We start from the raw sequence: 27,585 nt of genomic DNA, 5'->3' as shown, positions 1-27,585 counted from the left end.
TGTATTGATTTTTTTGTCTGCAGCACATTGTATACAAGTTCTGTGTGTGTATGTGAATAACTTTAACACCAGCTCTACTGAACAAAATTTTCCAAACCTCCTTTCCAGGTTTGCCGTCACGTCCTGCCGACCCGGGTTTCCCATCCTCTCCCTGTGCGGTACAGAAGGAAAAACACACAGTGAGGAACAAAAACTAGCTATAACAGTTACAGAACAGCAGCTATACAAAATAAATCATTATTTACCTGAAAGCTATAATGAAACCTCAAGCCAAGTCCACACTACTGAACATTACCTATTAAATTTTGCCTTCAGGGTGATAATGTGCAGAGATTTCACCTCACTGACGGTTAACGGCAGCAGCTAAGCAGTGCAGTGTCTATAACAACGCTTTGCACCGTCTCTAATAAGATATTTGCAGTGCGGCCTGGCGAGGCCCACTGTGGGGCCCACTGTGGGGCCCGCTGCGGGGCCCGCAGCCTGGCCGCCGCCCTGCCGCTCCCTGAGAATCTGTCAGTAATGAGCCATGCCATTGTTCATGTCTCTGTGGCTCCAAGCTTCCTGCTGGGGTGTGCTGAGCTGTGTTAGTGGCAAACCAGCAGGTGTGCTGCTCCTTCTAAAGGAGGGGTGTGTGCGTGTGTGTGTGTGTGTGTTGGGGGTGGGGGTGAGTGTGTGGGGGTGTGTGAAGAAAAAGAGCAGGTGTCTGACACAGTGTAGCCTGACATCACAGTGCTGCACAGGCTATTCCTGGCTTTAAAACTTTGAATAGGGGCGTGCCGTGGTGGCGTAGGGGTTAGCGTGACCCGTATTTAAAGGCCTTGAGTCCTCGACGTCCAGCCGTCGCGGGTTCGACTCCCGGACCCGGCGATATTTGTCGCATGTCTTCCCCCCTCTCCTTCCCTGTTTCCTGTGAGCCTACTGTCAGATAAGGGACACTAGAGCCCACAAAAGACCCCCTAGAGGGGTAAAAAAAAAAACTTTGAATAGGCTGTAATCTCCTGGGGACACAACTTTAACAATAGTGAGAAACAACAGAGACACTGTATTTCCATTACAAATGTGGGCAAATCTTCATCCATGTTCTGCTAATGTCGAAAAAAAAACAACAACACAACTTTGCAATTGCAATGTTTCCATTAATTAAGAAAGGAAATTAAAATCACATGTGATTTACGTGATAAGTCATTAAGAATCATGGCAGCGAAGGAGGTAAACGGTTACATATCAATATGGTGTTAGAGCGACAAACCCATTTAGAAGCGGTTACGTATGCTGTGGTTTGGGGAAGTTGTAATCAGTGATTTTACAGAGGAGTTATAGATTCAACACATTGGAATGATACACAACTTTTATTAAATGTATGATGCTGTGAAGGTTCTGGTGGAGCCAGCCGAATATTGTCTGAAAAATCAAACCACTTCCTGTCTTTTTTTCTTTGTGGTTTTCTCCAGTAGTAACATCCGGCTGTTGATCATGTGACTCGTGTGATGTAAAAAAAAGTGTTTCCATTGCAGTTTTGCAAAATATATCTGTTTTGGTATGGCCGAAAAACAACCTTATCCTAGCGCAAAAAGGTTTTTACCAAAAAATGTGCATGTTTTTTTTTAAATTGGTGTGTTTCCATGAAGAGTTTTTACTTTCAGAATTTTTATTTGCGCAGTTCGACAGTTATTGGAAACTGAGCTAGTGCTAACTACTGTTATAGTTCTAAAGTCATAAAGCTCATTTAAAAAGCTGGAATATCCAAACTAGCAGCTAAATGTGTTCCAAATATATTTTTTTACTACAAGTAATTTGGATAAACATGAAGCTTTATAAAGATAATATGACTAAGCAAGTTCTGCATTCTTTGTATTTTTCCAGTGGATCTTTAACCAAATATTATTTGGAGTATATGGACATATTTAGTCTTCATGGTTAAATAAAATTCACAACAAATCCATATTTAAAGCAAACCTCTACATCAAATTGTTGGTTTTACATTTAATTTCATTTGCTTATGGTGTAATTATGTTTGAACAAAAAAGAAAGGCTTGAGTGCTTCATCAAAAGGCCAAAAGTAATGTTCATAGTGCTGTCCTGTGCAGTATGTTCATTTTCATTTTAAGATCTGCACATGAAAAACAACTTTTACCTTTTCTCCTGGAGGTCCAGGCTCTCCTCTGTGGCCCTTGAAGCCCTGGGATGAAGCGGAGCGTTAGTCGTTTGGCACTCTGGAACTTCTTCTATCAAATCCGATTAGTGTTGCTTACTTACAGGGAGTCCCCGGACTCCAGGGTTTCCTGGAGGTCCAGGTTCACCTTGCTTCCCCTGGAAGGAAAGAAACAAATGATAGAAATGGTGTCAGTAGAGTTTTACGGCTGTGTACACAATCTAGGCCGTGTTTTATAGACGTATTATACCAGATGTTCGTTGGGTTAGTTTTGCCTACTTACAGGTTCTCCTGATTCACCTGGTCTGCCATCTTTTCCCATTTTTCCGGGCTGACCCTGCATGTTTACAAAAATGGTCATTTAGCATCTTCAACTAGTGCAAAATATTTTGTCAGAACACAACACATGAAAATGTTCTTTTCCCTTACTATCAAGCCGGGAAGACCCGGTGGTCCTTGGATTCCTTTGAGTCCCTCTTTGCCCTGGAGAAAACAAACACGCCGTGGTCACCAGAGAAAAACAAGACATGATTAATAGCTGCTATTACTGCGCGTGCTGGCTGACCTACATGCTAGAGGCTGCACAAAATGACATATGGGAAATGAACATTCTGAGAGGAGAGTACAGCAAATGCAGCCTGACCTTTTCTCCAGGAGGGCCTGGGGGTCCAACTTGGCCAGGTTGGCCGTCGTTACCCTAAAGAATAAAGATGTAGTGTCAGTGAAGATCAACAGAAATAGAAAACCACGCTGTAGCACAAAATAAATGTGGCCTATTTGCAAAAAAATCCCAAATGTGCATGTTCTGTAAATACTGATCACTATTTATAAAAAAAAAAAAAAAAGCTGCTTACAGGAGCACCCATTAATCCTGCAGGACCTGGATGGCCTGGCGGTCCTGGATGGCCCTGTGATGAAAGCAGCGATGGTTAAAACACAGCTACCCACTTCAGCTGTAGTGCCTTAGAAAAGTATTCACAACTTTCTAACTTTTCCACAATTTGCTACAATTACAAAACATCAAGGTCTTGGAATTTTACGTGAGAGATCAACTTCATGTAGAGCATGACTGTCAAGCAGAAAGGAAATGACAACATGATGTTTACCTTTTCATACAAATAAAATCCATAAATCCCATCTCACCAATCCAATCTGTCTTCAGAAGTCACCTAATTAGTAACACCTATGTGTTTAAGTTCATAACGGGCAAAGAACACACCATAAAAATCAAGGAACACATGGGGATTAGGTTACAAAACAATATGCCATTCTCCTGCATCTCTAAGATAAGTCTGTCTACTAAAGCTAACAGCCTTAGCTATTAGCTTTGGGATGTAGAGCTTCTCTAAACTTTAGTAGAAGCTTAGAGACGCAATCAAATGGTTCATGGTGCACTCCACAAATCTGGCATTTGTGAAAGATAAGCAGATTGTTGAAATTAATCCATTAAAAGGCCTGTTAATTATTGGTCAATACGGTCTGCTGTTATAGCTGCTCTGGTCAGATGAGATCAATGTAATTAAAAATGAGTACTTCACACAGTCTCCACTGTGGCACCATCATCCCTTAGGGATAGGTTTTATCAGGGAAAGATGGATGCATCTAAAACGTAAGAAATTCTACAAGAAAACCCATTAGAAGACTCGTCTAATTGAACAGTACCCCCAATTACAAGCAGAGCTACGGTATATATATTAGGACAAACATATTCATGTTTTAAAATGGCCCGGTCAAAGTCCAAACTAAAAACATATTGAGAATGAATACATCTACATGTACAGTACAAAGCTGATGGAGACTGTCAAAGATTTGATTTTAGATTGTTCTGTACTTATTCACTCACACTTCTGCACAGTTTGTCCTTGAATGAATTTCACATTGTCTTCTGTAAATCTCTCTACTGTAATACAGAACAAGCAACCCTTTGCGCTACACTTTACTTTCTCTGTGACAATCTGTGTTGCCACTACCTTGAAGTACAAGCAGGTGTTCATTCTCTACTCAGACAGAGCAAACTCACATGTCTGCCATATTGCCATGTGCAGTTTGGTCTGACATTGTTGTTTTCAATAAAGAGAAAGAAATATCACCCAAAAGTCTTTCAGCTTTGGTTGCAGCAAAATAGAGTTCAGACTCAGTGGAGTGAACACAAAGGCAGTCCGCATTTTATTATTGTAAAAAAAGAAGAAGCATGTTTTCTGTCCACTTCACAGTTATGCAATACTTTGCTTTGTTCTACCAGTTAACCCCCCCAAAAAGACAATATGTGAGAACTCATGACGAATATACCTTTTCTCCTTTGTCTCCAGGACCTCCAGGAGGTCCTTGATCCCCTTTTATGCCCTGTGGAGAAACAAAAAGGCTTAAAAATTGCTGAAAAAGGAATATGTTAAGTTTTGCTAGAGATCTTGACACCTAGTCACCTAGTATATGAATTTTCCGATTTATGATTAACTTGTTAGGTTCTCCCATTGGAGCAATAAGACTGAGGCCACTGAGTAAACTTACCTTCACGCCATCACCTCCAGGAGGCCCCTGAGGTCCGGATGGTCCAGGGGGCCCCTGTAATAGCACAGAAAGCCATCAGTCTCTACCCAGGCAGACATTGCAGAGCACCACTGGTGGGTTCTAATAGTTCACCGTTGCCCCCCACAGGAAGCGCGGCTAATGATGCAGACAGAGCCTTGCCATCCGTCACAGCTACGGTGACGAATGATGCCAAAGCTCGGACCTCATTCGTCACAAAGGGTGAATTTAGTGAAGACACATTTATAACACAACTCTTAAAGATGTGAAAAGGTACTATAATAGACTTTATAGTCAGCTATAAAGCTGACTATAAAGTCTCAGCTGCAGCTGATCCAGAATGCTGCTGCTGGCGTTCTCACTAAAACCAGGAAGATAGAGCACATAACACCAGTTTTAAAGTCCCTCCACTGGCTCCCTGTAGCTCAAAGAATAGACTTTAAAATACTGTTGTTAGTTTATAAATCACTGAACGGCTTAGCACCACAATACATTAAAGATCTGCTGTTGTTGTATCAACCTTCCAGACCTCTCAGGTTCTGGTTCTGGTTCTGCTCTGCATCCCCAGAACCAGAACCAAACGAGGAGAAGCAGCTTTCAGCATCTATGCACCACAAATCTGGAACAAACTTCCAGAAAACTGTAAAACAGCTGAAACACTGACTTCTTTTAAATCTCAACTAAAAACCCACCTGTTTAGGATTGTATTTGAAATGTAATCAATTACAAATTTATTGATGGAACTTGATTTAATGCTTTGTTTTGATTATTGATTCTATGTTGCATTGTGTTTCTGTGTTTGTAATGATGTAAAGCACTTTGAAATGTCTTGCTGCTGAAATGTGCTATACAAATAAAATTTGATTGATTGATTGACTTTAAATCGCCAGGGAGAACTTTAGAATAATGAGACCAGGGTAATGGCTTTGTTCTTACCGTATATCCATCTTGACCATTTTTTCCAGGAGGTCCCTGGTGTCCTTTATCTCCTGGGACTCCTGGTAGTCCGGGCGGTCCAGGTGGACCTGCGGGGCAGTCTGAGCAAATATCCTAAAGATGCCACAGACAGGTTTGTGATGAAGTGGTTGGCCAGGGAATCCATGTGAATTCTTTTCTCACTAATGTGGCAGAGAATCTCCTTACCTTCAGATTTAAGTCGGATAGATCTGCTGATTTTCCCTGAGAGGCAGCAAAAAGAAAACAGTCATCAACAAAACAAGATTAAAGGCTGAATTCAGTGGGAATATTTATACTTCTAATAATTGTTTAGGGATAAAAATTATGCTTTTATCAGTACTAACCAGAAAGATGCTTTAGCAATAAGCAAGTAAACTCAGTTTTTCTGTCTCAGATGATCATGCAAATGATTTTATAAAACAAAGTTTTGAAAAAAGGATTTTGTTCAAGGAGGAAAGAAAAGTTGGCCAAACAAACCTGGCCCCAAGTGGGAAAAGTAATCAATCGCCTTTTTAGATCATGAATCAATTGCAACACCATTTTTGAGAAAGTGTAAAGCTGACTTTAATTTCATTAATGTCAGCCTTCACAGTTGACAGTCCAGTAGACGTGGTTCTATTGGGAACCAAAATTACAACATTGTTAAATTTTCAGCTGGTGAGGTTTAGGGTTAGTTAGGATAATTTTGTAAAATGTTTTTGGTCTGATTGCGCATTCATACCTCCCCAAATAAACCGGCACCTGAACTATAGTTGGACTAAAACTGACTAAAGAGGGCTGGTGTGAATGCAGCCTAAATTGGACCACTTGAAGTAGGCCATGATATCTCCAAAAACAAAACATCATTCACCAGTCTAAAGAAATTCAACATTTACTTGTTCCTTTAACTTTGTGACAAACTGATTGACGGACAGACACAACTTTTAAACAATGGAATATAGAATAAAGTCTAGAAATATAATTTTTTTATATTATTGTTTTCTTTTTTGTCCCTATTTACAACCTTTAGAAAATACTTACATTTATTTCTATACTGTCCCGAATGTGTAGAAACCATGATTCAGAGTTGAACCACCCAAAATAAGGTTACATCATAGAGCTAACCAGCTAAAACAAGAGAATGTTACTCTGCTCAGCAAGGAAAGACCTGGGAGCCCAAAAAGGGCGAAATGGGAAATGCTGTACCGGTCTTCCCCGGATGATAGGAGTTTTACTCTCTCTAAAGAAAAAGCTAGATGATACTCGAGTCACAGCTCTTTGAGCTCTAAAATGAGAAAACCTACAGATTGAGTCATGAGTGCAAAAGCACTTAACATGCAAACTCACAGGCTCTCCTTGAGATCCCTTTTCTCCTGGCCTTCCTGGTAAACCCTTAGTTTGGAGCAAAAGCAAAAAGTTACATTTTTAATTAAGGGTTATCTGGAAATGACCAAAAAAAAGAAAAAATCATCCACCAAATTCAAAAAAACCAGACATGTTAGATCAAAACAAAATTTCTGCATTATTCTTTAGTTACTCATTAGAGTTAAACTTACATTGTGCCCTGCTGGACCTTGAGCACCTGCAACTCCTGGTTGGCCTCTCAACCCCTGAAAGACAGACGCACAAACTGAAGATAGACAGCAGAAAGACATATTCTGTAATCTTCATCTAGTGAATAACTACCGCATGTCCTGGTTCCCCATTTTTCCCTGGAGGCCCCTGCAGAGACAAACATAGTGACATATGGATCTCTGCGATTCAGTCCACTGAAGGTGAATCATTTCGGCCCAGAATCATGTTCTCACCGGAGGTCCCTCTTTCCCTTCCCCTGGAGAGCCCCTGTCCCCAGGTAATCCAGGGGGTCCGCGTTGCCCAGGTGGGCCCTAAGGAAAAAATAAATATTATATTTTATGTTTGGTTAGCAATGATAAAATACCACAGTACATTTAATGTGGACCTGAAGACCAACCCTTACTCACCAGAAGAGGAAATATACCTATGATTATTTGATAAGTTTACCAAAATAAGCTTTTCTTGCTGTAGACATGTAGGCTACTTGATTGTCCACCAGGTGGTGCTGTAAGCTACACCTTTGGTGTAGAAGTTGCTACTCCAGGAAAAACATTCAAAACGAACTTTTTCCGGTAAAAGATGGATGTTCAAATTACCATCGAACACCCACCGAGAGGCGGCACAGAGATGTAAAAAGATATTTCAGTTGAAAATATCTGTTTTCTACAACATATTGATAAATGTCGGATTCTTCAGGGCACCGAGTGAGAATGAAGCTTTCAGTGATACACAGGACGGCTAAGCTAAATTTAGCAAAGTAGTTTTGTTTGATCACTTTGAGCTGCTGAGCTCCATCCCTCATGGAAGATGCTGGATGAGGAAATGTTTGGAAGCCTCAGCGTTACTGTAGGTTTCTACTTTCACAAAAGAGTATGCATTTTTTTTAAATGCTAGCTAAGCTAACTGCTGAGATGCCAAATATGCTAGGTGCTAAACAAAGTTTAATATGAACCCTATATCTACATTGTTTCGAGATTAAATAAAGTACAACAAAATACTCTGGATGCTGTTCTTATGTAATAGTTTTGGCAAAAACTAGAATCACCAGGTGAAATATTTTATCAGTAAATCTCTATTTTTTTCCCACCCATGCTGGGTTTTTTTTTTTTATGTGAGGTTTAGTTTCTGCAAGTATTAAAATCAGACTTTTAATACTCTGCCAATAAAGTCATAATCTTATCAGAAGTTGTAAAATTACGAGAAAAAGTCATTTTAATGAGATCAAAACCGTTACTGATGATAATCTGGTGCTAAAGTCATTTGTAAAACCGACACCAAAGAATAATTACACAGCTACATTAACATTTTATTTTTAGTTATTTTCTATGGAAAATTTCCCATAAAGACACAAGTTCATTCTCCAAATATACATCTTTATTATGGTAATATTATGACTTTATTTTTGTAGTATAAATATTGCTTTATTATTACAACAACAGTGACATAATATGACTTTATTACTATGACTTTATTCTCGTAATATCACTTTGTTCTAATATTACTATCACCTTATTCTGGTAATATTGTGACTTTAATCTCACATAATTAAGACTGTTCTTGTATTATTTTGAGTTTACTGTCATACAACTTTAATTTCTTAATACTATGACTTTCCTCTCATATCACTTCATTCTCATTTTCTCATTCTTGTAATACTATCACTTTATTATTATTATTATTATTATTCTCATAATATTATGACTTTACTCTCCAAATGAGCCTGGCCCTAACGTTCAGTTGTACGTTTCCTCATTGAGACTAAATATTCAGTTTCCACATAGAAGGAATACGGGTGTGGGTGAAAAAGTTGCTGCTCTTGAAAACTTAATTAACAAAATGTTTTTAAATCACTATACCTTGACTCCAGGTAGCCCTTGATTCCCTGGTGGTCCCGGCTCTCCCTGTAGGGTCACAAATAAAAACAATCAAACTGTTTGCACTTACTAAATTACTTTTTCTTCTTTTTCTTTTTTTTTTTAAATCAATAACTTGAGCTTGTTGCCAAAATTTCGTCAGGCGTGTTGCTCCAGCGGGGCCTCCTGGCAGCGCCTGGCAACAGTAAAACAACAGAAGTGCTGCAGGCCGCAGTTGTTGTGCTCCTGCGCTGGTTTAATGCGATGCGTCCTTCCTGTTTGCGCCTTGTCAGCAGGACAGACGCATGTCTGAGGAACGTGTTGTGGTGTGCAACTAAATCTGCCACTTAGGCTCGTTTTCTGCAGAGACAGATGTTTGTGTTACTGTGTGGCTCGACAAGCAGAGCCGCAGATGTTTACAGGGAGGAAACATGTGGAACACAAAAGGTTCAGAAGTGCAGCATGAAACATTTTGACTTAATTTGACTGTGGATTAATGTTCAGATCTTAAACTTATTTAAAGAAATAGCTGAGTTGTTTGCCTTATTATTATTATTTATTATTTATTTTGAAAAATACTTTTTAACATTAAAAACTCAAAGTTAATACATTCCCTTGCAAAATTCTTCACATCCCTTCATATTTATCACACTTTTTTATTTCCACATGTTTTATTAGGATTTCCTAACGCAGACGAAAACAAGGTAGCATTTAATTGGTTTTCAATTTTTTGTATATACATGGTGGACCCAAAGTCTATTCGCAAAAGAAAATACGCGACTAAATTATTTGCGCAAAAATCCACCTAGTTGTGGATTTTTTTCTAAATATTCCAAAGAAAACGGAGCCGAAGCTGAAACACCTAGCCACAATGCTAACTGCCACACTTCTAGCTGGCATTTGCTAAGAGCCGATCCAGGAGTGCCATTTATTGACGCCAACTGGCCATTCATCCAAGATTGGAAATACAGAAGACTGTAGATGCTAGCTTCTGTGGTAGCACTAAGATTGTGCTACTATTGTGTGTATTATTAAATATTAAGATAAATTTGGTGTTTGAATTATGAAAATAGACAGCTACTGTATATGTCTTTAGAGGGGGTCTCAAGTTTTTTTTAGACTTAATTGTGGTTGACTGTGGTCAGCTTCCCTGTAATACCTTCAGGAAAGCATCTCTATATGATGGTGCTACCAATATGTGAACCATGTGCAGATGATGTGTTCAGGGACATGTGTAACGTTGGTTTTCTACCACACGACACTCTTCATATGGGCCAAAAAGTTTATTTTTCATCAGAACAACTAAGTCCTTGGACTGTAAGCTTGGACCTAATTTCATTTTATTTTATTATTGACTCTCTAAGTAGTAAACTACAATTATACTGAGATTCAGCCGAACACAGGTAAAGATGTCAGATTAACATCTGAACACAAACACTCGTCACACTTTTCTTTGCACAATAATACAATTTTACTAACTATCCTGTGTTGGTCTACCACAAAGAAAAAGCCCAATAAATGATATTAAAACTTTGTGGTTGTGATATGTTTATGACTGGGACCTTGACGCATTTAATTTTTAGGAATTGTTTGCATACATTATCAAATTTAACACAATTTCTCGCACTCCAGCCGGGAACTTTTGTGTTTTGTTTCCGGTACGGCTGTAAATCTGACGCACAAGCAACATCCGCTAACAACAACAATGGATGACAAAGCTGCTTCTCTTTAGCCCACTAGCAGCTCATTTATTCAATAATTTAGCAGCAACAGGGTTTTTGAATTGAACCTGATGCCTACTTTGTAAATATATGGTTTAATAATTACTGTTAACTCGATTTTAATCGGGTCCCACCACTAGATATGATGCGTGCAACTTCAAGGTGTGTGAATACTTTGCCAGAGAACCGTAACTGTGATAAGTCAGAATATTCACTTCAGAGATTTCAGCAAACAAAGATAAATATGTGAAGGCTGGATTTAAATAAAGTTTAATGGCCTTTTATAACCAAAAGCTTTTCATTTCTACACAAGCATGTCTGACTTCATGTCCATGCTTTCATTAAGGCATTATATATAAAACAGCAAATAAATGCTGGATGACTCAGCATAACTGAGGCAACACAAAAATAATAAACATCCACTGATATGTGTGAAGGTGGTGAAACCTGAGGATTAGAAGGACCTATAAAAATGTCAGTCATGACCAGCAACTTGACGTCAACGTGCTGGTGAAAACATGGTTTTTATTTTTCTAGTTTTTTATTGCACAGAGCAGCTGAACCCTCCCAGTCAGCTGACTGGTGAAAGAAATGAAATAGAGTTAATCACAGGGCTGTAATTAATCACAATATTGTAATCGAAAACCATACAAAATAAGCAAAATGTTCAATTTAAAAACTCTTTTTGCTACTAACTTATTGAATGAACAGACATATGAGCTAATGTAGAGTCGTGATAGTGAAGCAGAGGGGTGGGAATCGATTGACGTGGACCAGAGTACGGAAGTCAATTTTGCTCTTCACAAAAAAAACTTCCAGAAAAGTACAATGTAAGAAAAATTTAAAGAAAAGCAATTAATTGTACAAACATTTCTGTGAGCTCTAAAACGCATTTTTACCGTGATTTGACAGTTCATCATGTTTCATTTACTCACATTTCTGCTAATCTAAAACTGAAATTTAAGGTTCTTCGGAAGAGCTCCTGGAACACTCACAAACATTTCTATAGATTAAAAACTGAAATTTTATGTATTTTTACCATGTACCTCACATTGATATAAAGTAGAAAACTCGAAAAGCTGTAAACTGGAAAACCTGTTCAAACTTAACAGAAAATTACCTCACGTTTCTACGGTACATTCACCCTTTTTTTACAGTGTACATTTACTACACTGTATAAATATTGTTGGAGAAAAAGCACAGATATGCCAGGATATCTGCTGCAAAACACTCTTGAAACACTTGAAAGAGGAACATCTTGTTGTGATTATTATTAAAAGATTAGCAACTAAACAGATTTAAAGAGTGAAAAAAATGACATAAATGAATTAATAATCTTACGTTTTGGCCATCTTTGCCCTTCCCAGGTGCTCCAGGAGGTCCGATGATACCAGGCTCTCCTGGTGGGCCTCGGGAACCAGATTGTCCTGGTTTACCTTGCTCTCCCTATTCCAAACAGTTGAATCAAAAGAAGAAGCAAAGTTACTGTCTGCTGTGAGCTCTTACAGGGAATCAGGTGCTCCAGATCTATTTATTGCATTGCATTATGAATTCAGTGCGATTTCCACTCCTTTCCCAGCCGATTTCATCTCTGATGACTGATTTTCATTCCTGACTCAAAGTTTGAGAGCCAAACTGTGACATCCACTAAGGGATAACACACATCACAGCAGGTGAAATGAGAAACTGGAACATGATGTTGTAGTTTTAATGTCACAGAAGAACCCGGAGGGACAGTAAATGCTTTATAAAACAAAAAGAGAGCAAACTGTGGACGTGTTCTGCGTCGCTAACGTGAAAAATCCTCCCCGCTGCTGATGTGGTGAAACAAATTCAAGGACTGGCAGAGAAACAGAGGACATCCAGCCCAGACACAACACACTCACCTTATCTCCTCTCTGTCCGGCTGGACCCGGAGGCCCAATGATGCCTGGAATACCCTGTAAAAAAATGGGTTGTTTCAAACTGAATCGATTTTCATGTTGGAAAAGAGATTTGGAGTAAATGTAAAAAGCTATTTACCACACTTCCTGGTGCACCGCGTGGTCCCTGGGATCCTGCCGCACCAGGTGGACCCTGGGAATAAGCATAAAAGTGATGACTATATGATTAGAGCGCAGTTTATTTCTCAATGTAAGACTTATTTTAGAAAAAAACAGCTTACAGGGTCTCCTACACGGCCAATCTCCCCTGTGAGTCCGGTGTCACCCTTTGGACCCTAGAAAACCCCAAAAACTAATGAGAAACAATTCATACAAAATGATGGAGCTATATAAAAATACGGGGTTCTTACAGTTGGTCCTAGTTGTCCTTGGAAACCTTGTTCTCCAGGTAAGCCTCTTGGACCCTGAAGGGAAACATCGTATTTTAGCAGATCTGCATTGTAAGAATTACAGTAGCTCTAAATAAAAGGCATTCAGGGTCTTATATATGGAGAGAGAATGGTGCCAATTTTTTTTAACAAATGAATGACATTTAAATAACTATTTCATAAGTTATTTATTTATTGTACTTTGGCACTCTTCACTCTCCATACAGCAAAGGAACACGGAGTAATTGATTAAATCTTGAAATAAATATATGTCATTTTTAAACAAAATCCAAACATTTAATAGAGGCACATATAATTAATTCAAAATATAACAAATTAATTCTGCATTGTCATCTGTTTAAATTAGTAATGACCCGTTTAAATAATGATTTCACAAGTTATATTTTTGTAATTTGGCTATTTTGACCTGCCATACTCAAAAACTTTTGCTGCTTTTCATCCACACCTAAATACAAACTGTAATATCATACAAATATAACCAAATACAACACAATAATATGCTCTTTTCAAATGATGATTTTTTTTCCTTATTGAGAGAACAATCTAAACAAACAAAACTATCTGCAAAAGTTTTCACCCCCTACACCTGAAAACTGCCTGCGCCGCCCTGGGTGACGACTGCCGCCATCAGGTGTTGGGAAAACTGAAGTATCACACTGGGTCAATCTTCGCCTACTCTTTCTTCCAGAATTGGTTCATTTCTACCAAACTGGAGGGATTTTTCTGAGTGTGAAGGACGTGTTGAAGGTCATTCGACAAGACCTCAGTGGGATTAAAGTCCAGACTGACTAGTGGAGTCCAAAACCTTCGTCCAGGTCATTTTTGAGCCAGGTGCCATCTCATGACAAAAAGCGATTTGGTTGCTTCAGTCCGTGGGATATTTTCATCCAGATATGTTTTCAGGTAAATCTGAGAAGGACCTCTGTGTTCTTTCCAGTCAGCAGGGACTTTGGCCCTGGAACTTCCTCAGTAATATCGGATCTCCTTCTTGTTGAATCAAGATACCGACCTTACTGAGGACAGCTTTATTTTTCCACTTTTTGCATGACTGCATTTAAAATAAGTTAGGATACTGTGGGAAAGCCCAATATTTTTGGTCACTCATTTCAGCAAGTGAAACTCACTGACTCTATGGCTTTGTTACATAGAGAGTGAAATATTTAAAGCCGTTATTTCTTGTAATTTTGATGATTATAGGATTATAATCATGAAGAAAAGCCAAAATCCATGTCTCAGAAACTTTAAATATTAATATGAAGTTGAATATGGGCAGCTCATGGTGTCACACCTTAATCAGCTAATTGACTCAAAACACCTGCAAAGTTTCCTGAGTCTTTAAACTACATTTCCATTACAAATATCTTGCTGATATTACGCTAATGCTGAAAAAATAAAATTTTGCAGTTGTGGTTTTTCCATTGGATAAGAAAAACAATGAAAATCACACATGAATAAGTTTGATAAGTCATTAAAAAACACGCCTCGCCATGATCCTCCAACTACTTCTTTTTGCCAATAAAACACAAAGAAGTTTTATTGACAGTTTATTGGAAGTTTTATTTAGTCACATGTTGACCGTGTAACTTGTGTGAAGTGAAACAGGTTTTTCCATTGCAGTTTTGCGATATAAACCAATTTTTATAAAGCCAAAAAAAAAAATAAAATAAAATACCTCAACCTAGTGACAAAACTTTTTTTTTAAATTGCCATGTTTCCACTTAAATATATTTTCAAAATTGCACAATTATATGGTCAATGATTCAGTAGAACACGGTGTTACTTCTGGGAAAGACGGCTGACTGAGCTGTCATTAAAGGTCATTGCTAAAGAAGCTGGTTTTCACAGAAAGCTGCATCCAGGCATATTCACAGAAAGTTCAGTGGAAGTAAAACAAGTGGTAGGAAAATGTGGACCTTGGTAGGAAAAGGATAACCTTGAGAGGATTGTGAAATAAAATCCGTCTGGGGGAACTTAATGAGGAGTGGACTGAGTCAGAGGTGAGAAAATGACCTGGACTGTTGCTCAGTGGTTCAAAGTTCCCTTTTCAGATGAAAGTAAAGTTTGCATTTGATTTGGAAATCAGTGTCCCAGAATCTGGAGGGGAAGATGAGAGGCACCAGAAGCAATGGTCCAGATGACCTTTTGACCTCTATGGATCTAACCTGAACTTCCATTCCATCTCAGTAGAACCACGCCGTAATTCATGCCAAGTTAGACCCAACCAAATACTGAGTGCAGAGATATGAATACACTTTTCACAAGCTCAACATTTCTGATTGAAATGTCCTTTTTTAAAAATCAATCTTCTCTCATATTCCAAGTCGCTGAGGCAGGGAGTTTGGAGCTTTCATTCTGTGAGTCAAAAATCAACAGAATTACAAGAAATAAAGGCTTGAAATATTTATCTCTATGTGTAATAAATCCATATTATATTTGAGTTTTGCTTTCTGAAATGAGTCACAGAAAATCTACCTCTTGGAGTAACTTCAGTAAGTCTCCCAGCTAAGACTTTATAACCCTTTGCAGACTGATGAATGTCAATAAACTTTTTATCTTGAATTTCTTAATTCGAGGGCATAATGACTTACTTTTCAAGGCCGTTTAACCAACTTCATGTTGTCGATTTGAGTCGTTTCCTGGCCGTAAAGGTCAAAGAGTAATTAGCTCCAGGTGTTACTAGAGGAATTGAACTTCGCGTTCCAAAAATTAGAGCCAGAAATTGTTGGTTTTTTCTCCTTAATAAATGAAATCATCAATCTAAAAATGTTTTCATACTCATTTGAGTATATATATATATATACTGCATATATATATATATATATATATATATATATATATATACCAAAGAAAAGAAAGAAAAGGAAATCTGTAAGGTTGATAAATAATGTTTCTCACTGATATGTAATTAATGTAATCTACTACAAAGTATAGTGATTAACACAGGTACAATTTGTTTACAGTATTTTATATTAAAGCTCCACTAATAGTGATGTGTTAAGCTGACATAATATACAAACTAATTAACTGGACAGCACATGATGTCCTGAACAGCTTCCAGGCTGCTGAGTCGTGACAATTTTATATGTTGAAGAAAAATCTCTCTGCGACAGACTGGCGACCTGTCCAGGGTGACCCCGCCTCCCGACCCCAGTAGGGACAAGGATGTTAGAAAATGGATGGATGGATGGATAGAGAAAAATCTCTGCTGACATCTAGTGGATATGTGAGCACATTGCCAGCTGTGCTTTTTACTATTTTCTTAGAGGGAAAAAAAAAGTGAAAAGAAAGAAAGCATCACCAATTCTCCTGGTTTTCCTTGGTCCCCTTTCTCCCCCTTCTCTCCCGGCTTCCCCTGTGAGGCAAGAGAGCTGAACATTAGTTTAAAATTGCAGCACAAAGTTAAAGCAGAGAAGTGTTTTTAAGTGTAAGTGTCTACTCACCGGCTCGCCAGGCTCTGGGATGACATTAGCGACCTGTCAACACAACGCATCACAGAATATGGTAACTTAAACTGCAGAAGAGGCTTGAACTGCACATGGAAAACGGCTGGTGGTCGACTTACGTTTCCTGGAACTCCAGGGAGTCCCCGTTGTCCAACTTCACCCTGAGGCGAGAGACGGCACGTTCACAGAGTCCGCATGCTAACTACCTCAGTGTAGCCACTACAAAGCAACATCCACAGCGGCCATCTTGTAGTGTTTCCCAACATTTACCTTGTCACCCTTTTCACCTTTTGGCCCAAATGGTCCCTCTGTTCCTCTTTCTCCCTTTATTAAGAAAAGAAGAGACAAATAACTGAGTTTCCACACATTTCTGGCACATCAGTTTCAAATGTACAAAAGGGAAATTTAAACATTTTCATTTTATTGTCAAAAATAACTTTTCTGTGTTACAGCTAGAAACAATGTTTACAATACGACTTCAATTGAATTCACAAATCGATATGATGTGACATCACACATCTAACCCAACCATTTACATCAATCAGCCCCAAGGAATAGAAATGGTACTCCTAGATTGGCTGCTTGGCAAATACCAGCCAGTAGCACATCAAGTAGCATAATACGCAGGTTATTTAAGGTTCCCAAGCTGTATTTTACTTCAAATATTTTAGATGTGCTCTACGAAAAAGTCTGCAAAATGGCAAATTTCTGTGAACATTAGGATTCACGTTCCACAAAAAAGTCTGAATACTGAAACACAAATACCAAACCACAAACAGGCAATAGTCTACTCTACTACCTGCTGTTTTTGGGCTGCCCTTACCTTACTCGTATTTGGATGAAATTCAGTAATAAATAATATGCAAGGTAAAAGCAAATGTATTATGGTGCAGCAGTCAACAGCAGTGAACCAGCACAGGTGGTATGTTCTGTTCCATTACGTCTGTGCTCCAAACTGGGAGTAATGATAATGGAAAGCCAAACTTAAATCAACTGCTATAATTGGTGTTTTTAGGCTAGTTGCTGTTAGCATCATAACTTCTGTTAGACTTAGACTTAGACTTGTACTTTATTGATCCTTTGGGAAGACTCCCTCAGGAAATTGAAGTTACCAGCAGCTCCCAGGCAAAACACAAAGTTAACACACAGTAAGCAAAAGTGCAAAAGAATACAAAATACAAATTAAATACTAAGGTACACACCAAATGTGAGTAACCAAAACCTTAAATTATGCAAGAAAAACCTTAAATTATGCAAGAAACAAGGAATAAGAATATAGAATATAAGAATATAAGTAAATATAAATACAACACAAAAAAAAATATAAGAATTTGACGGATAGATTGACCAGTGATATCGTATTGCACTATGTGGTTTGACCTGATAAGTATGGAGAAAAATACAAGGGGTCACTACTCCTTCCACCCTCTGTCCTGTGTCACCTCCCCCCCCAATGAGGAATTGTACAGTCTGAAGGCATGGGGGACAAAAGAGTTCTTACGTATTATCACAAGTAATTTTCCACCTAATACTGCAGATAATTTGTCTAGGTTTGGACAAAAGGTCTTTCATTCAGTTCCAATCATTATTTTGGTGTTAATTCCTACCGGAGTCCCTCTGTCTCCTTGTGCTCCATCAGCACCTGGTTGACCGGGGGCCCCAGCTTCTCCCTGTTAAGAAATTTACATGACATTAGAAAGCACACTTTCTGTTTCAATGAAAGTATCTCATTGAAGTCCTAAATAAGAAAGGGTCTGAACTTACCCTCTCCCCTGGAGGACCTCTTGGTCCAGGAGGCCCTTCATCACCCTGCAGATAAGAGACATAGCCACCAAAATGTCAGCTTTGCACATGGAGACGACATATGCCACCTCCTGGGGTCACACGTAATGTGGTTTCCCTCGGTCTATGTGTGTCCCAGGGTTAGATGAAGCAGTGGTACCTTAGGTCCAGGCTTTCCAGGAAAACCGTCTGCTCCCCGTTCTCCTCTGGGCCCCTTCGAGGACAAAAGATCAACATTAAGAGAGCACCCATTTAATCGCAAAAAGCTCTTTACAAATGATAGACAATATGCCACACGTAAGTTCGGATTAAAAATACGCTGATCAAATGCTTCACTTTCGGAAAAGCCTTTGCCCTATGCAGATTTCACGTTTTTGCTTTTCTGTGACATTGAAATGTTTAAAAAACGAAAGAAATCTGACAGTCACAAGTTGACAGTTCTTATGTTTGTGCTCTGATTTTCACCCTCAAAAGCTTTAATGGCTATTTTTTTGAGTGTTTCCATCGTTTGGCCATCAGGTTTGGGTCTTAAGCTTGCTGAACTGTTTATAGATTACAAAATGGATCAAAATGAATATCAAGAAGTAGATATGACACAATTGTGATCAGCTGTTTGAGGGTTAAAAGAGGAATTTTGAGGCTTGTACTGACCACAGAGCCATCAGTGCCAGCAAGACCATCCAGGCCATCCTTCCCAGGCATTCCCTTAAAAGAGCATGAGATAAATGGTTACAGTAGCTGACGACAAACTCCAACTCTTTAGTAAAGGTTAAAAAAACAGAATGACACGTTTTTAGGATTACAAATTGAACTCACAGGTTTTCCTGGCTCTCCTGGTTTACCCGGAAATCCTAGTTCACCAGGTAGACCCTGGGGAAACACAAAGGAGGTACTTTAGTGTCTATCAGTTGTGGCCTATACATGTTTATTTCCATAACAATTTCAGAAGGCAATGTTGAGCACTGATTTTAGCTCATCACTCACAGGCTGTCCCATGTGTCCCGGTCCCCCCGGTGGACCCGGCGGACCGAGCGGACCCTTAAAAAGAAGAAGAAGAAATAAAAAACATTGTTTGAATTGATATTTCATCATGTACCTAACCATTAAAAGTGATTTTTGTTATTACAATATTGAAAAACAAATATAACTCCCAACAATTATTCAGGTATAGATTATTGAGGAATAGAAAGTAGACCCCAGGTGTGTAGCTTTCATGTTTCAGGACAAAAAGATATCCTGGCTTGTATCAAGTTGTAGAATAATAATAATAAATCTGGCCTAATGGGTGTAAAACACAACAGAGTTATTACTCCATATGGCACCAATGCGACACTTTGATCATTCTTGGTTGAACACCTACTGTGTTTAGTAACATTTAGAATCCAAAGAGCATTTTCTTTTGTCTCGAATAAACATACATGAGCCTTAAAAATAGTTATATTCCAGTTTATCTCATAAACTGTAGCATGTATTTTCTTTATGTTTATGCAGCCATGAATATATTTTAATCACTTTTATAAACAGGGTGAATACATTTCTCTGAGCTGAATTCTCCATATTTTAAGGCTTAGAGCCTAAAAAGAATATCTTACATCACTAGTTTCATTTTCTTGAGGAAACTGTACATATTCTATTGTGGAAATAAATGTACAGCATGTATTGCTTTTAAACAGAAAATTGTTACATTTTTTTCTCTATTGTTCTTATGCTATGTATTGTTTGATTTCGATTTTATTAATGTTAGATTTAAAAACAAAGTTATTAAGAGTCCCAGAGAAGGGTCTGAAGACCACAGGTTGAAGACCCATGACAGATATGTTCATGTTCCCTCATAGAAATGCAAAACAAAATCAATGACAACAAAGATCCTGCATCTACAAGGCAAATCATCATCCCTCCACCACCATGCTTTACCTAACCCTAACAGATAGAAAGTGCATGTGAAATAAGAATAAAAAAAAGCATACAGCTCTGCCTTTAGGCAAAACATCTTTTCTTTGGTCTAAGTGAACATTACCATAGGGTTCTTGTGGTTTATTCAAATGTAGCTTTCAAAACCTGGAAATATTTCTATTTTTTTTCCCAATGAAAAGCAGTGTTTTTCTGACAGACTTTCCAAACAAACCACATCTTTTAAGCCTTGTTCTAATGCTCCGGTCATGAATTTTAACATTTACCATGCTAACCAATAGAGTGTCAGACAGAGTGCTTGGCTCTCTTTTGCTTATAATGTTTTTAATAGATTGCTCACACTGATGATGATGAATTTTTCAGCTGCCTTGGCTGTCCTACAGTAATACCTTTCTAAATGACAGCATTAATAAGTGGGAAATGTGAGAGCTACTCGTAGCCTGGGTACGAGTAGCGCTGATAAGCCACTAGAGGGCGGCAGGTAGCAGATTTTCCTGCTTGGTTAATCTTGGCCGATGTTTCTACCTGCAAATAAATATAGCACATAATCTGGCACAATTCGCTGCTTATATATTTTTGTCTATGTTCCACTTATTGAAGCAAAGTGTCAATAGATCAAACGTGTTGCAGCTATTTATTTAATTAACATGAATTTCTCTTCATTCCCTATAAAACAGTCTGCTACTGATGGTCCAAATGCTACTAACAGAAGTTTAGCTAACCTTAGCATTTAAGCCAGTTTTAGTTTAATGAACAAATGCAGTAATTCATACTAAACATAGTGAGTCAATGTTAGTTAACATGCTAGCGACATGCTACTGACAGCACTTTAGCTAACCTTAACAAGTAAGTCAGCATTAGGTACTTGAAGAAGCTTTGACATAACTGTGTAACACCAATTAATTTTATGGGATTATAAAACAGGGAAGACTCGATTTATTGTGGATTAAAGTGACACTGATTTATGAACATCAACTTTTTAGAGAGAGCATCAACGCCAGCCAGATAAAATAAAATGCACCTGATCTTTATGGACTAAAAGGGTTTATCATATCAAATTCTTTGTAAACCATTAGCATAAACTAAAAAAAAAGAGACAGTAGCAGGATATGAAGTAAACAAAACTTTGTACACATCCATATAATAAAATGTAGGTGTTAACAGGTCCATTGTGACTGTTCTGTAATTCCTAAAGTTATTTTATCACATTTGTTATAGAAGGAAAGAAATTTGTGTAATAAGAAGGATTTTGTTCCTACTGGAGGTCCAGGAAGGCCGTCAATTCCCGGCAGTCCATTTTCACCTTTCTTTCCCTGAAAAGAAACAGTTTGGATGAATAAAATTGAATTAAAAAAGAACAGCAGTGAGCACTTTGAAACATAACTCCCGCCTCAAACCACATAGGGAACCCTATGCAACTGTTTTTCTGTGGGAATTTAGGAAACCACTTCTGAAGAAAGCTGCTTTCATTCAAGAGCCATGAAACCCGGAACAGTTTAATACAGAATATCGAGAAGTTTATATGACACCTACAAGTTTGTCCAATTACATCAAAGTTGGGGTTTTCTGTGTGAGGTGTGGTTGTTTTCTCTGTGCCACACAAGATTGACTACATGCAACTTGCTGAGTACTTTTTATAAGAAAACTTTTAAAAAAATGTAATGATGAACAGAGCTTAATGTACTGTTTGGTAATTAGGATCAACTGGAATCTATGTATGATTGAATTTAAATTACTTTTTTGGCAAACTGCCTCAAAGTTGTGAATTAGAGCTATAGAAATAAACTGAATAGAATTGAGTTGAATATTGCAAAAGCCGATGATGGCTATATCTATGGTAAAATAATTTGCGAACAAACCAAAAAGGAAATCAGTGTAAACTCGTTTAATTTTCTTCCTCTAACTGGAAAGTTTGTTTTGAGACCTTTTCACCCCAAAATAAGCAATAAAAGTATGAATGATTCACGCTGATATTGTATCGGGTCAATATCAGCATTGTCCAATACTCAAAGCGGTGATACCGATATCGTATTGGAAATGAAAAAGGTTTTTCCTTTTACTCTTTCAAGTGTTAAAACTACTCAATGCCTTATCAAAATAATTAAATTAACACAAAGTTTGAGAAGTACCAAATAGACTGGGAAAAGTGATGATTTAATTTTGCCAATTTTGATGTGTACATAATACACAATGATTCCAGGTGGAGTTTTCACTCATCGCAGCAGGTAACTTAGCTAATTATTGAATGCGGTTTTGTGACATTAACCAACATTTCTCACCTAATGTGTTTTTCACATTAAGCATTTTAGAATATCCAACTACCAGTACTAGATGTGGTGACCTATGACATGTTTTCATTTTCTGCACAGCCTCTCAATATAATAACAAAACACCACATTAAGGTTGTTTTATTATCAATTTAACATGGGATGTCTTGATGGGATCAAAGCAAAGCCTCTCTGGAACTTGGACTGTCCAACTGAGCAGCTGAGGAGTTTCATTCCAACACCCTGTTACTGATGAGTCAAGTGCTCATAACAGGGTCCTTATGTCTTAATTTCCCTCCCACAACATCAGAAATGATCTTGTATGTCATTTAAACATCTAATTTCATCAGTTAAAGGTTGTATTCTTGCATATTAAGAGTTACATGTTTTTTAAAAGAGCGATAATCATTTTTAGCTTAAAATGAGCAATTATCTGGCTTGCTTTGCAGATTCAGGGACGTGCAGATTTTATTTCAAAATGTTTTTTTGTTTTTTTTTTCCCCACACAGAGCTAACGCACAAAATTGTCTTTTCATGGTGAGCTCACAAAATAATTCTTGTGTGTTTTAATATTTTTCATATTAAGAAGGTCACTGATTGAAAGTTTTATAAGACTGGAGAAAGAAAATATTGGATATTTTGTTTGGCTTAACATGCAAACCAGTTTTTAGTTGTCACAAACTCCCTGTAAATACATCAATGTACACAGTTATAGCTGATTAAAATATTCTAATGTGTCTTGATATATATGGGCTTTTTCTTCTCATAGAAGTTTAAAGGACCTTTGTTAAGAGCACCAACAACACTCCATGCCATAACAGTATATAACAGTTGTATTAGTTGTTCCTGAATGCCTTAAACCTTAGCTAAGTTTCCTTCAGGACTGCTTTAGCGCTACATGTTTTCTGGTTTGATCCTTCCTTCCATCTCCAGCTGAATAAGAAAATTTTAACTTTGACACAGCACATTTAACTATGTAACAACCTAGCTACTATTATGTAACAATAAAGTAACTACTATATAACAACATAGATACCACTATGTAACAACATACAGTAGATACCACTATGCAACAGCATAATTGCTACTATGTAAGAACATAGTAACTTTGTAGTAACAGTAATAACATTTCTATATAATGTAGTAATAATTATGTAATAACATAGTAATAACAATGTTACATGATAACACTCGTGTGGTTCATTGATACTTCTGCAGAATTCTGTCTATATTACATTTGTCAGTCTTGCTGATATTGCTAATATGCTGAAAAATATACATTTGATTTTTTGTGAAGTCTATGTTGTGGATTTACCTGCAAATCTAAAACGTTAACCCTTGTGATGCCTTTTCCTAATACACAATGCAGACACCTCGATCCAGAAAAGATTTATGTCTGCATGTGCAAGTAGCTTATACTACCAGATTAGCCACATTCAAGTTCTGGGTCAAAGTCTTACCATTTGGCCAGGATCGCCGTGCTCACCAGGCAGACCCGGTGGACCAGCAGGACCCTGAGAAACAAATTATTAGTCAAAGTTAATACAGCCTGAGTGGGATATAAAGTCAAATAGTCTTTTTTCCCTTGACATCACAAGTCAGAAGCTTAAAAGTAATTCTTACAGCTGGTCCTGGTCGACCGTCTGCTCCAGGAGGCCCAGCAGGTCCAGGCTCTCCCTGGAACAAGAGCAACATAGGGAGTATGAGCTATAATAGAGAATTATAAAAACATAAACTAAGGTGGTAGAGTGTTACAGGCTACTGTCTGGTCCCAGACTTCAGAAAATGCCACTTTAGAGTTTGTGATGGTACCCAATGCTAATCTTAGGTAGCAGGTATTTGGTTTTATTGACTTAATAAGTCCTGCATAAAACTCATTTGGAATAGCACGGAAGATAAGTTCTTTACCAGCTATTGTCTCATCAGTAGAGACATACTTGCAAAAGGTTAAAGCAATACCAATAATCATCAGCTACCATATGCAAATTTATTATAATCCCACTACAAAGTGATATTTTTTTGTATTTTATGTTTATTCTTCTGTCTTATTTTTCATTTGCCTTAAAGTTTTGACAGCCACTCGGGCTCAGAATTAGTTTTGCTCATTTTTAAATAAAATTTCAAAGAGTATTAGAACATCTCCAATGTTTGTGCAGTTTTATTTTTATGTACTGTAAATGATGTCGTAAAATCCACAAATACACATACATATTTCTAATTTTTGGTTACATCTTTCCATAATTACCCTAACTCAGTTGCACATTCTTTTGTATGTTATTTTTGATAACTGCTCAATATTTCATGTTAGAATTTTGTCCTTACTGTACAGTACATTATTCTTAATGTTGTTTTTCATATATATTTTAATATTGTTATTTTTGTGTGTGCCCAACATTATGCTTTATATGATCCTCTTCATATTCACAAGAAAAAAACATTACTCTAAAAGACATTAGCTTTATTTGTTGTGACATGACTATGCTATTTATTATTAATAATAATTAAGCATGGAAATCTGCTAGAACGCACAATGAAGTGGATGCTGGTGACAAAAATACCACATAAAAATAATAATATCTGTGTTCATGAGCCAAATAATTGAAATATGCTTCTTGGCAAATAGTAACTTACCCTTTCACCTCGTAGGCCTTCTTGCTGCGCCTTTAATAGTAAATAAAAAGTAAATAAATTATCAGAACATTTCAGGTAATGGTTACTTTTACATTTAAAAAACATTAATATGCCAGAAAAGCCGGACAACTCACTGATGTGATGATATAAGTGGAAGCTTTAAAGTTGCAGTATGTAACTTTTATTAAAAAATATTTTTACATATTTGTAAAAACTGTCATCATGTCCTGACAGTATAATATCAGACAGATAATCTATGAAAAGATCGATCTCCTTCACCTCCTATCTGAGCAGCTATTGCTGTATGAAGAGATGCACCATTCCTGACCAAAAACAACCAATCAGAGCCAGGAGGAGGGTCTTAGCGCTGTCAATAAACCTTATGTACTTGCTGTTAAATGTGCTAATAGCAGAGGAACAGCACCATTACAGGAAAACCATTTACCTGGCATCATTAGTGGTTAACAAGATTTAGCATTCACAACAGGCTCTGCTAGCTGCAGCGTAGCAAAGCACAAGGGAAGGGGGAGCAAAATGGGAGATGAGAGTCACTACACAGAGTGTAATTGACAGCGCTAAGCCACGCCTCCTAGCTCTGATTGGTTGTTTCTAGTTATAACTGAGAGAATCCAGAGAAACTATTGTATTTTGCAGATTATCTGTCTCATATTACACTGTCACAACATAGAGATAGTTTCAACGTGTAAAAATTTCTTTTTTTTAAAAGTTACTGCAGCTTTAATTACAACTATTTCAGTCTTCTGATTATAAATATATATGTATATCAAGCTTTTTTAAATTTCTCCTTGATCCTTATCAGAAAGTGGGTAGAGCACTGACTGCTCAGAACTATTCCACAAAACCCCACTTAAAAAAAGCCCTCTGGATTATTCCTTTAAGCCAGCCTTTTTATTACAGCGGACCGGTCAAGACTTGGCAATTTTGCTGCGGCCCGGGACCGTCAGATAATGCTTCTGCATGATGGCGTTCCAGCTAAAGCCTTTTTTTTTTTGCGGCGTGTATTCTTTGCAACAGTAGGCAGACAGGAAAGAGGGCGAGGAGAGGGGCGAGAACATGCGGCAAAGGTCGCCGGGCCCGGGAGTCGAACCTGCGACGTCCGCATTGAGAACTAAGGCCTCCAAACATGGGGCGTGCTAACCCCCTGCACCACCACAGCACGCCCCCTTTACAACAATCTTACAACGTCCTGCGGTGAGTGGTGTGTTGGATATGCCCTAACTAAAATCGGGCATATTCAACATTGTCTTGGCCCGATTTTTGCAGCCTGTGGGTTTTTTCCCTGACTGGGAGCGAGAACGCAGCCTGTTGAATGTGACAGGTAGCCAATCAGAAAGCGCGATGACGTAAGAACAGAGGGGAATCCCAAACAGTTGACATGGCAACTGAGAATCCGGTCGACATCGGAGGTGATATGTGGAAATGTTTATTACTATATGTAAAGGTCATTTTATATATGTTTATTATATGTGGTTATGTTTATTCCGTTAAAAATGTTAACCACGAACAAACACAACTCACCTCCAAATCATAATGCAGCAAATCGAGCGGCTGCTCCCGCCATCTTTTATCAAACGCCTTTTCTTTTTGTTACGTCTTTTATCGCTTAAAATGAGCCACAAACTATCACTACTGTTTGATTATTCTAAATTCACGTTTGGTATGTTGGGGGTTTTACTGGATTTTCTTCTGGAATCGGTTGGTGTGTTGCTCCTGCCGTGTGGTTGGACACACGAACCAACCGAACCTGTTGGACTTTTATCGGCTCGTGTCGTGTGTGGTCACAAAATCGTCCGACAATCCTTAAATCCTGCCGTGTGAACCAGACCTAAAACTCACAAGCTCTACTCCTTTCGTCTCTCCACTGCCCTAATGCTCTCTGACTCGGGTCGCTATGGTAATGTTTACATATCTCTTCAAAGTAAGATACAGATGCGCCACAAAAACGAACATTTTACTTTCGTGAAAATTTTAACTCACGATAACGACTAATGGAGCCCTGAGCTTGTTTCTCTGCAACCAGACGGTCCATCTGGGAGAGATGAGAGAGACCCGAAGTGATGCACAGGGTTCTTGGTCTCTACGTGGCGAAGCAATTTGAAGCTTCATTGCCTCACTAACGAGCCGGTCATCATATCATGCAGAGCTTGGACTGTGGGAATCACCTGCCGGGATAAATCCATTTTCCTGTCTCTTCTCTGGGCCTTTTCCCCTTCAAAGAAACTTTTCAAAGAATCTGATCTGTTTCTTACTCATTTTGCTGCTTGTGGCTCAATGTTGGCGCGCAAGACGTAACCGAGAGAGTCCAGTTAAATGATTTTCAAAATAAAAGCTCCTCTAGACTCACATAACACATAAAACAGAAATATTTAATTGTTTCTTACGCGGCCCGGTACCAATTGGTCCACGGACCGGTACCGGTCCGCGGCCCGGGGATT

The 27,585-nt window shown here is 38.1% G+C and overlaps 1 protein-coding gene across 3 annotated transcripts in view; it reads right to left on the bottom strand.

Moving 5' to 3' along the window:
• The window catches only part of col22a1 (collagen, type XXII, alpha 1), a 72,239-nt gene that overhangs the window by 10,330 nt on the left and 34,324 nt on the right, over window positions 1-27,585 (bottom strand). For all 3 annotated transcript variants that reach the window (XM_032580998.1, XM_032580999.1, XM_032581000.1), the window contains 35 exons: window positions 25,130-25,159; window positions 24,122-24,175; window positions 23,959-24,012; window positions 21,491-21,544; window positions 19,305-19,358; window positions 19,137-19,190; window positions 18,972-19,025; window positions 18,481-18,534; window positions 18,303-18,347; window positions 18,146-18,208; window positions 16,809-16,862; window positions 16,658-16,699; window positions 16,536-16,568; window positions 16,394-16,447; window positions 13,057-13,110; window positions 12,928-12,981; window positions 12,786-12,839; window positions 12,650-12,703; window positions 12,105-12,209; window positions 9,046-9,090; window positions 7,423-7,500; window positions 7,301-7,336; window positions 7,171-7,224; window positions 6,962-7,006; window positions 5,822-5,857; window positions 5,615-5,728; window positions 4,661-4,714; window positions 4,442-4,495; window positions 3,007-3,060; window positions 2,796-2,849; window positions 2,582-2,635; window positions 2,436-2,489; window positions 2,257-2,310; window positions 2,135-2,179; window positions 98-151 (listed from right to left, as the gene is read on the bottom strand). In XM_032580998.1, coding sequence (XP_032436889.1) covers window positions 98-151; window positions 2,135-2,179; window positions 2,257-2,310; window positions 2,436-2,489; window positions 2,582-2,635; window positions 2,796-2,849; window positions 3,007-3,060; window positions 4,442-4,495; window positions 4,661-4,714; window positions 5,615-5,728; window positions 5,822-5,857; window positions 6,962-7,006; window positions 7,171-7,224; window positions 7,301-7,336; window positions 7,423-7,500; window positions 9,046-9,090; window positions 12,105-12,209; window positions 12,650-12,703; window positions 12,786-12,839; window positions 12,928-12,981; window positions 13,057-13,110; window positions 16,394-16,447; window positions 16,536-16,568; window positions 16,658-16,699; window positions 16,809-16,862; window positions 18,146-18,208; window positions 18,303-18,347; window positions 18,481-18,534; window positions 18,972-19,025; window positions 19,137-19,190; window positions 19,305-19,358; window positions 21,491-21,544; window positions 23,959-24,012; window positions 24,122-24,175; window positions 25,130-25,159 — 1,905 coding nt within the window. The remainder of the gene's footprint in view (window positions 1-97; window positions 152-2,134; window positions 2,180-2,256; window positions 2,311-2,435; window positions 2,490-2,581; window positions 2,636-2,795; window positions 2,850-3,006; window positions 3,061-4,441; window positions 4,496-4,660; window positions 4,715-5,614; window positions 5,729-5,821; window positions 5,858-6,961; window positions 7,007-7,170; window positions 7,225-7,300; window positions 7,337-7,422; window positions 7,501-9,045; window positions 9,091-12,104; window positions 12,210-12,649; window positions 12,704-12,785; window positions 12,840-12,927; window positions 12,982-13,056; window positions 13,111-16,393; window positions 16,448-16,535; window positions 16,569-16,657; window positions 16,700-16,808; window positions 16,863-18,145; window positions 18,209-18,302; window positions 18,348-18,480; window positions 18,535-18,971; window positions 19,026-19,136; window positions 19,191-19,304; window positions 19,359-21,490; window positions 21,545-23,958; window positions 24,013-24,121; window positions 24,176-25,129; window positions 25,160-27,585) is intronic.

Source organism: Xiphophorus hellerii, chromosome 13 (assembly GCF_003331165.1).
Source record: "Xiphophorus hellerii strain 12219 chromosome 13, Xiphophorus_hellerii-4.1, whole genome shotgun sequence".
NCBI lineage: Eukaryota > Metazoa > Chordata > Actinopteri > Cyprinodontiformes > Poeciliidae > Xiphophorus > Xiphophorus hellerii.
Note: the sequence above shows the minus strand (reverse complement) of the source record. Positions and strands in the feature narration are given on the sequence as shown.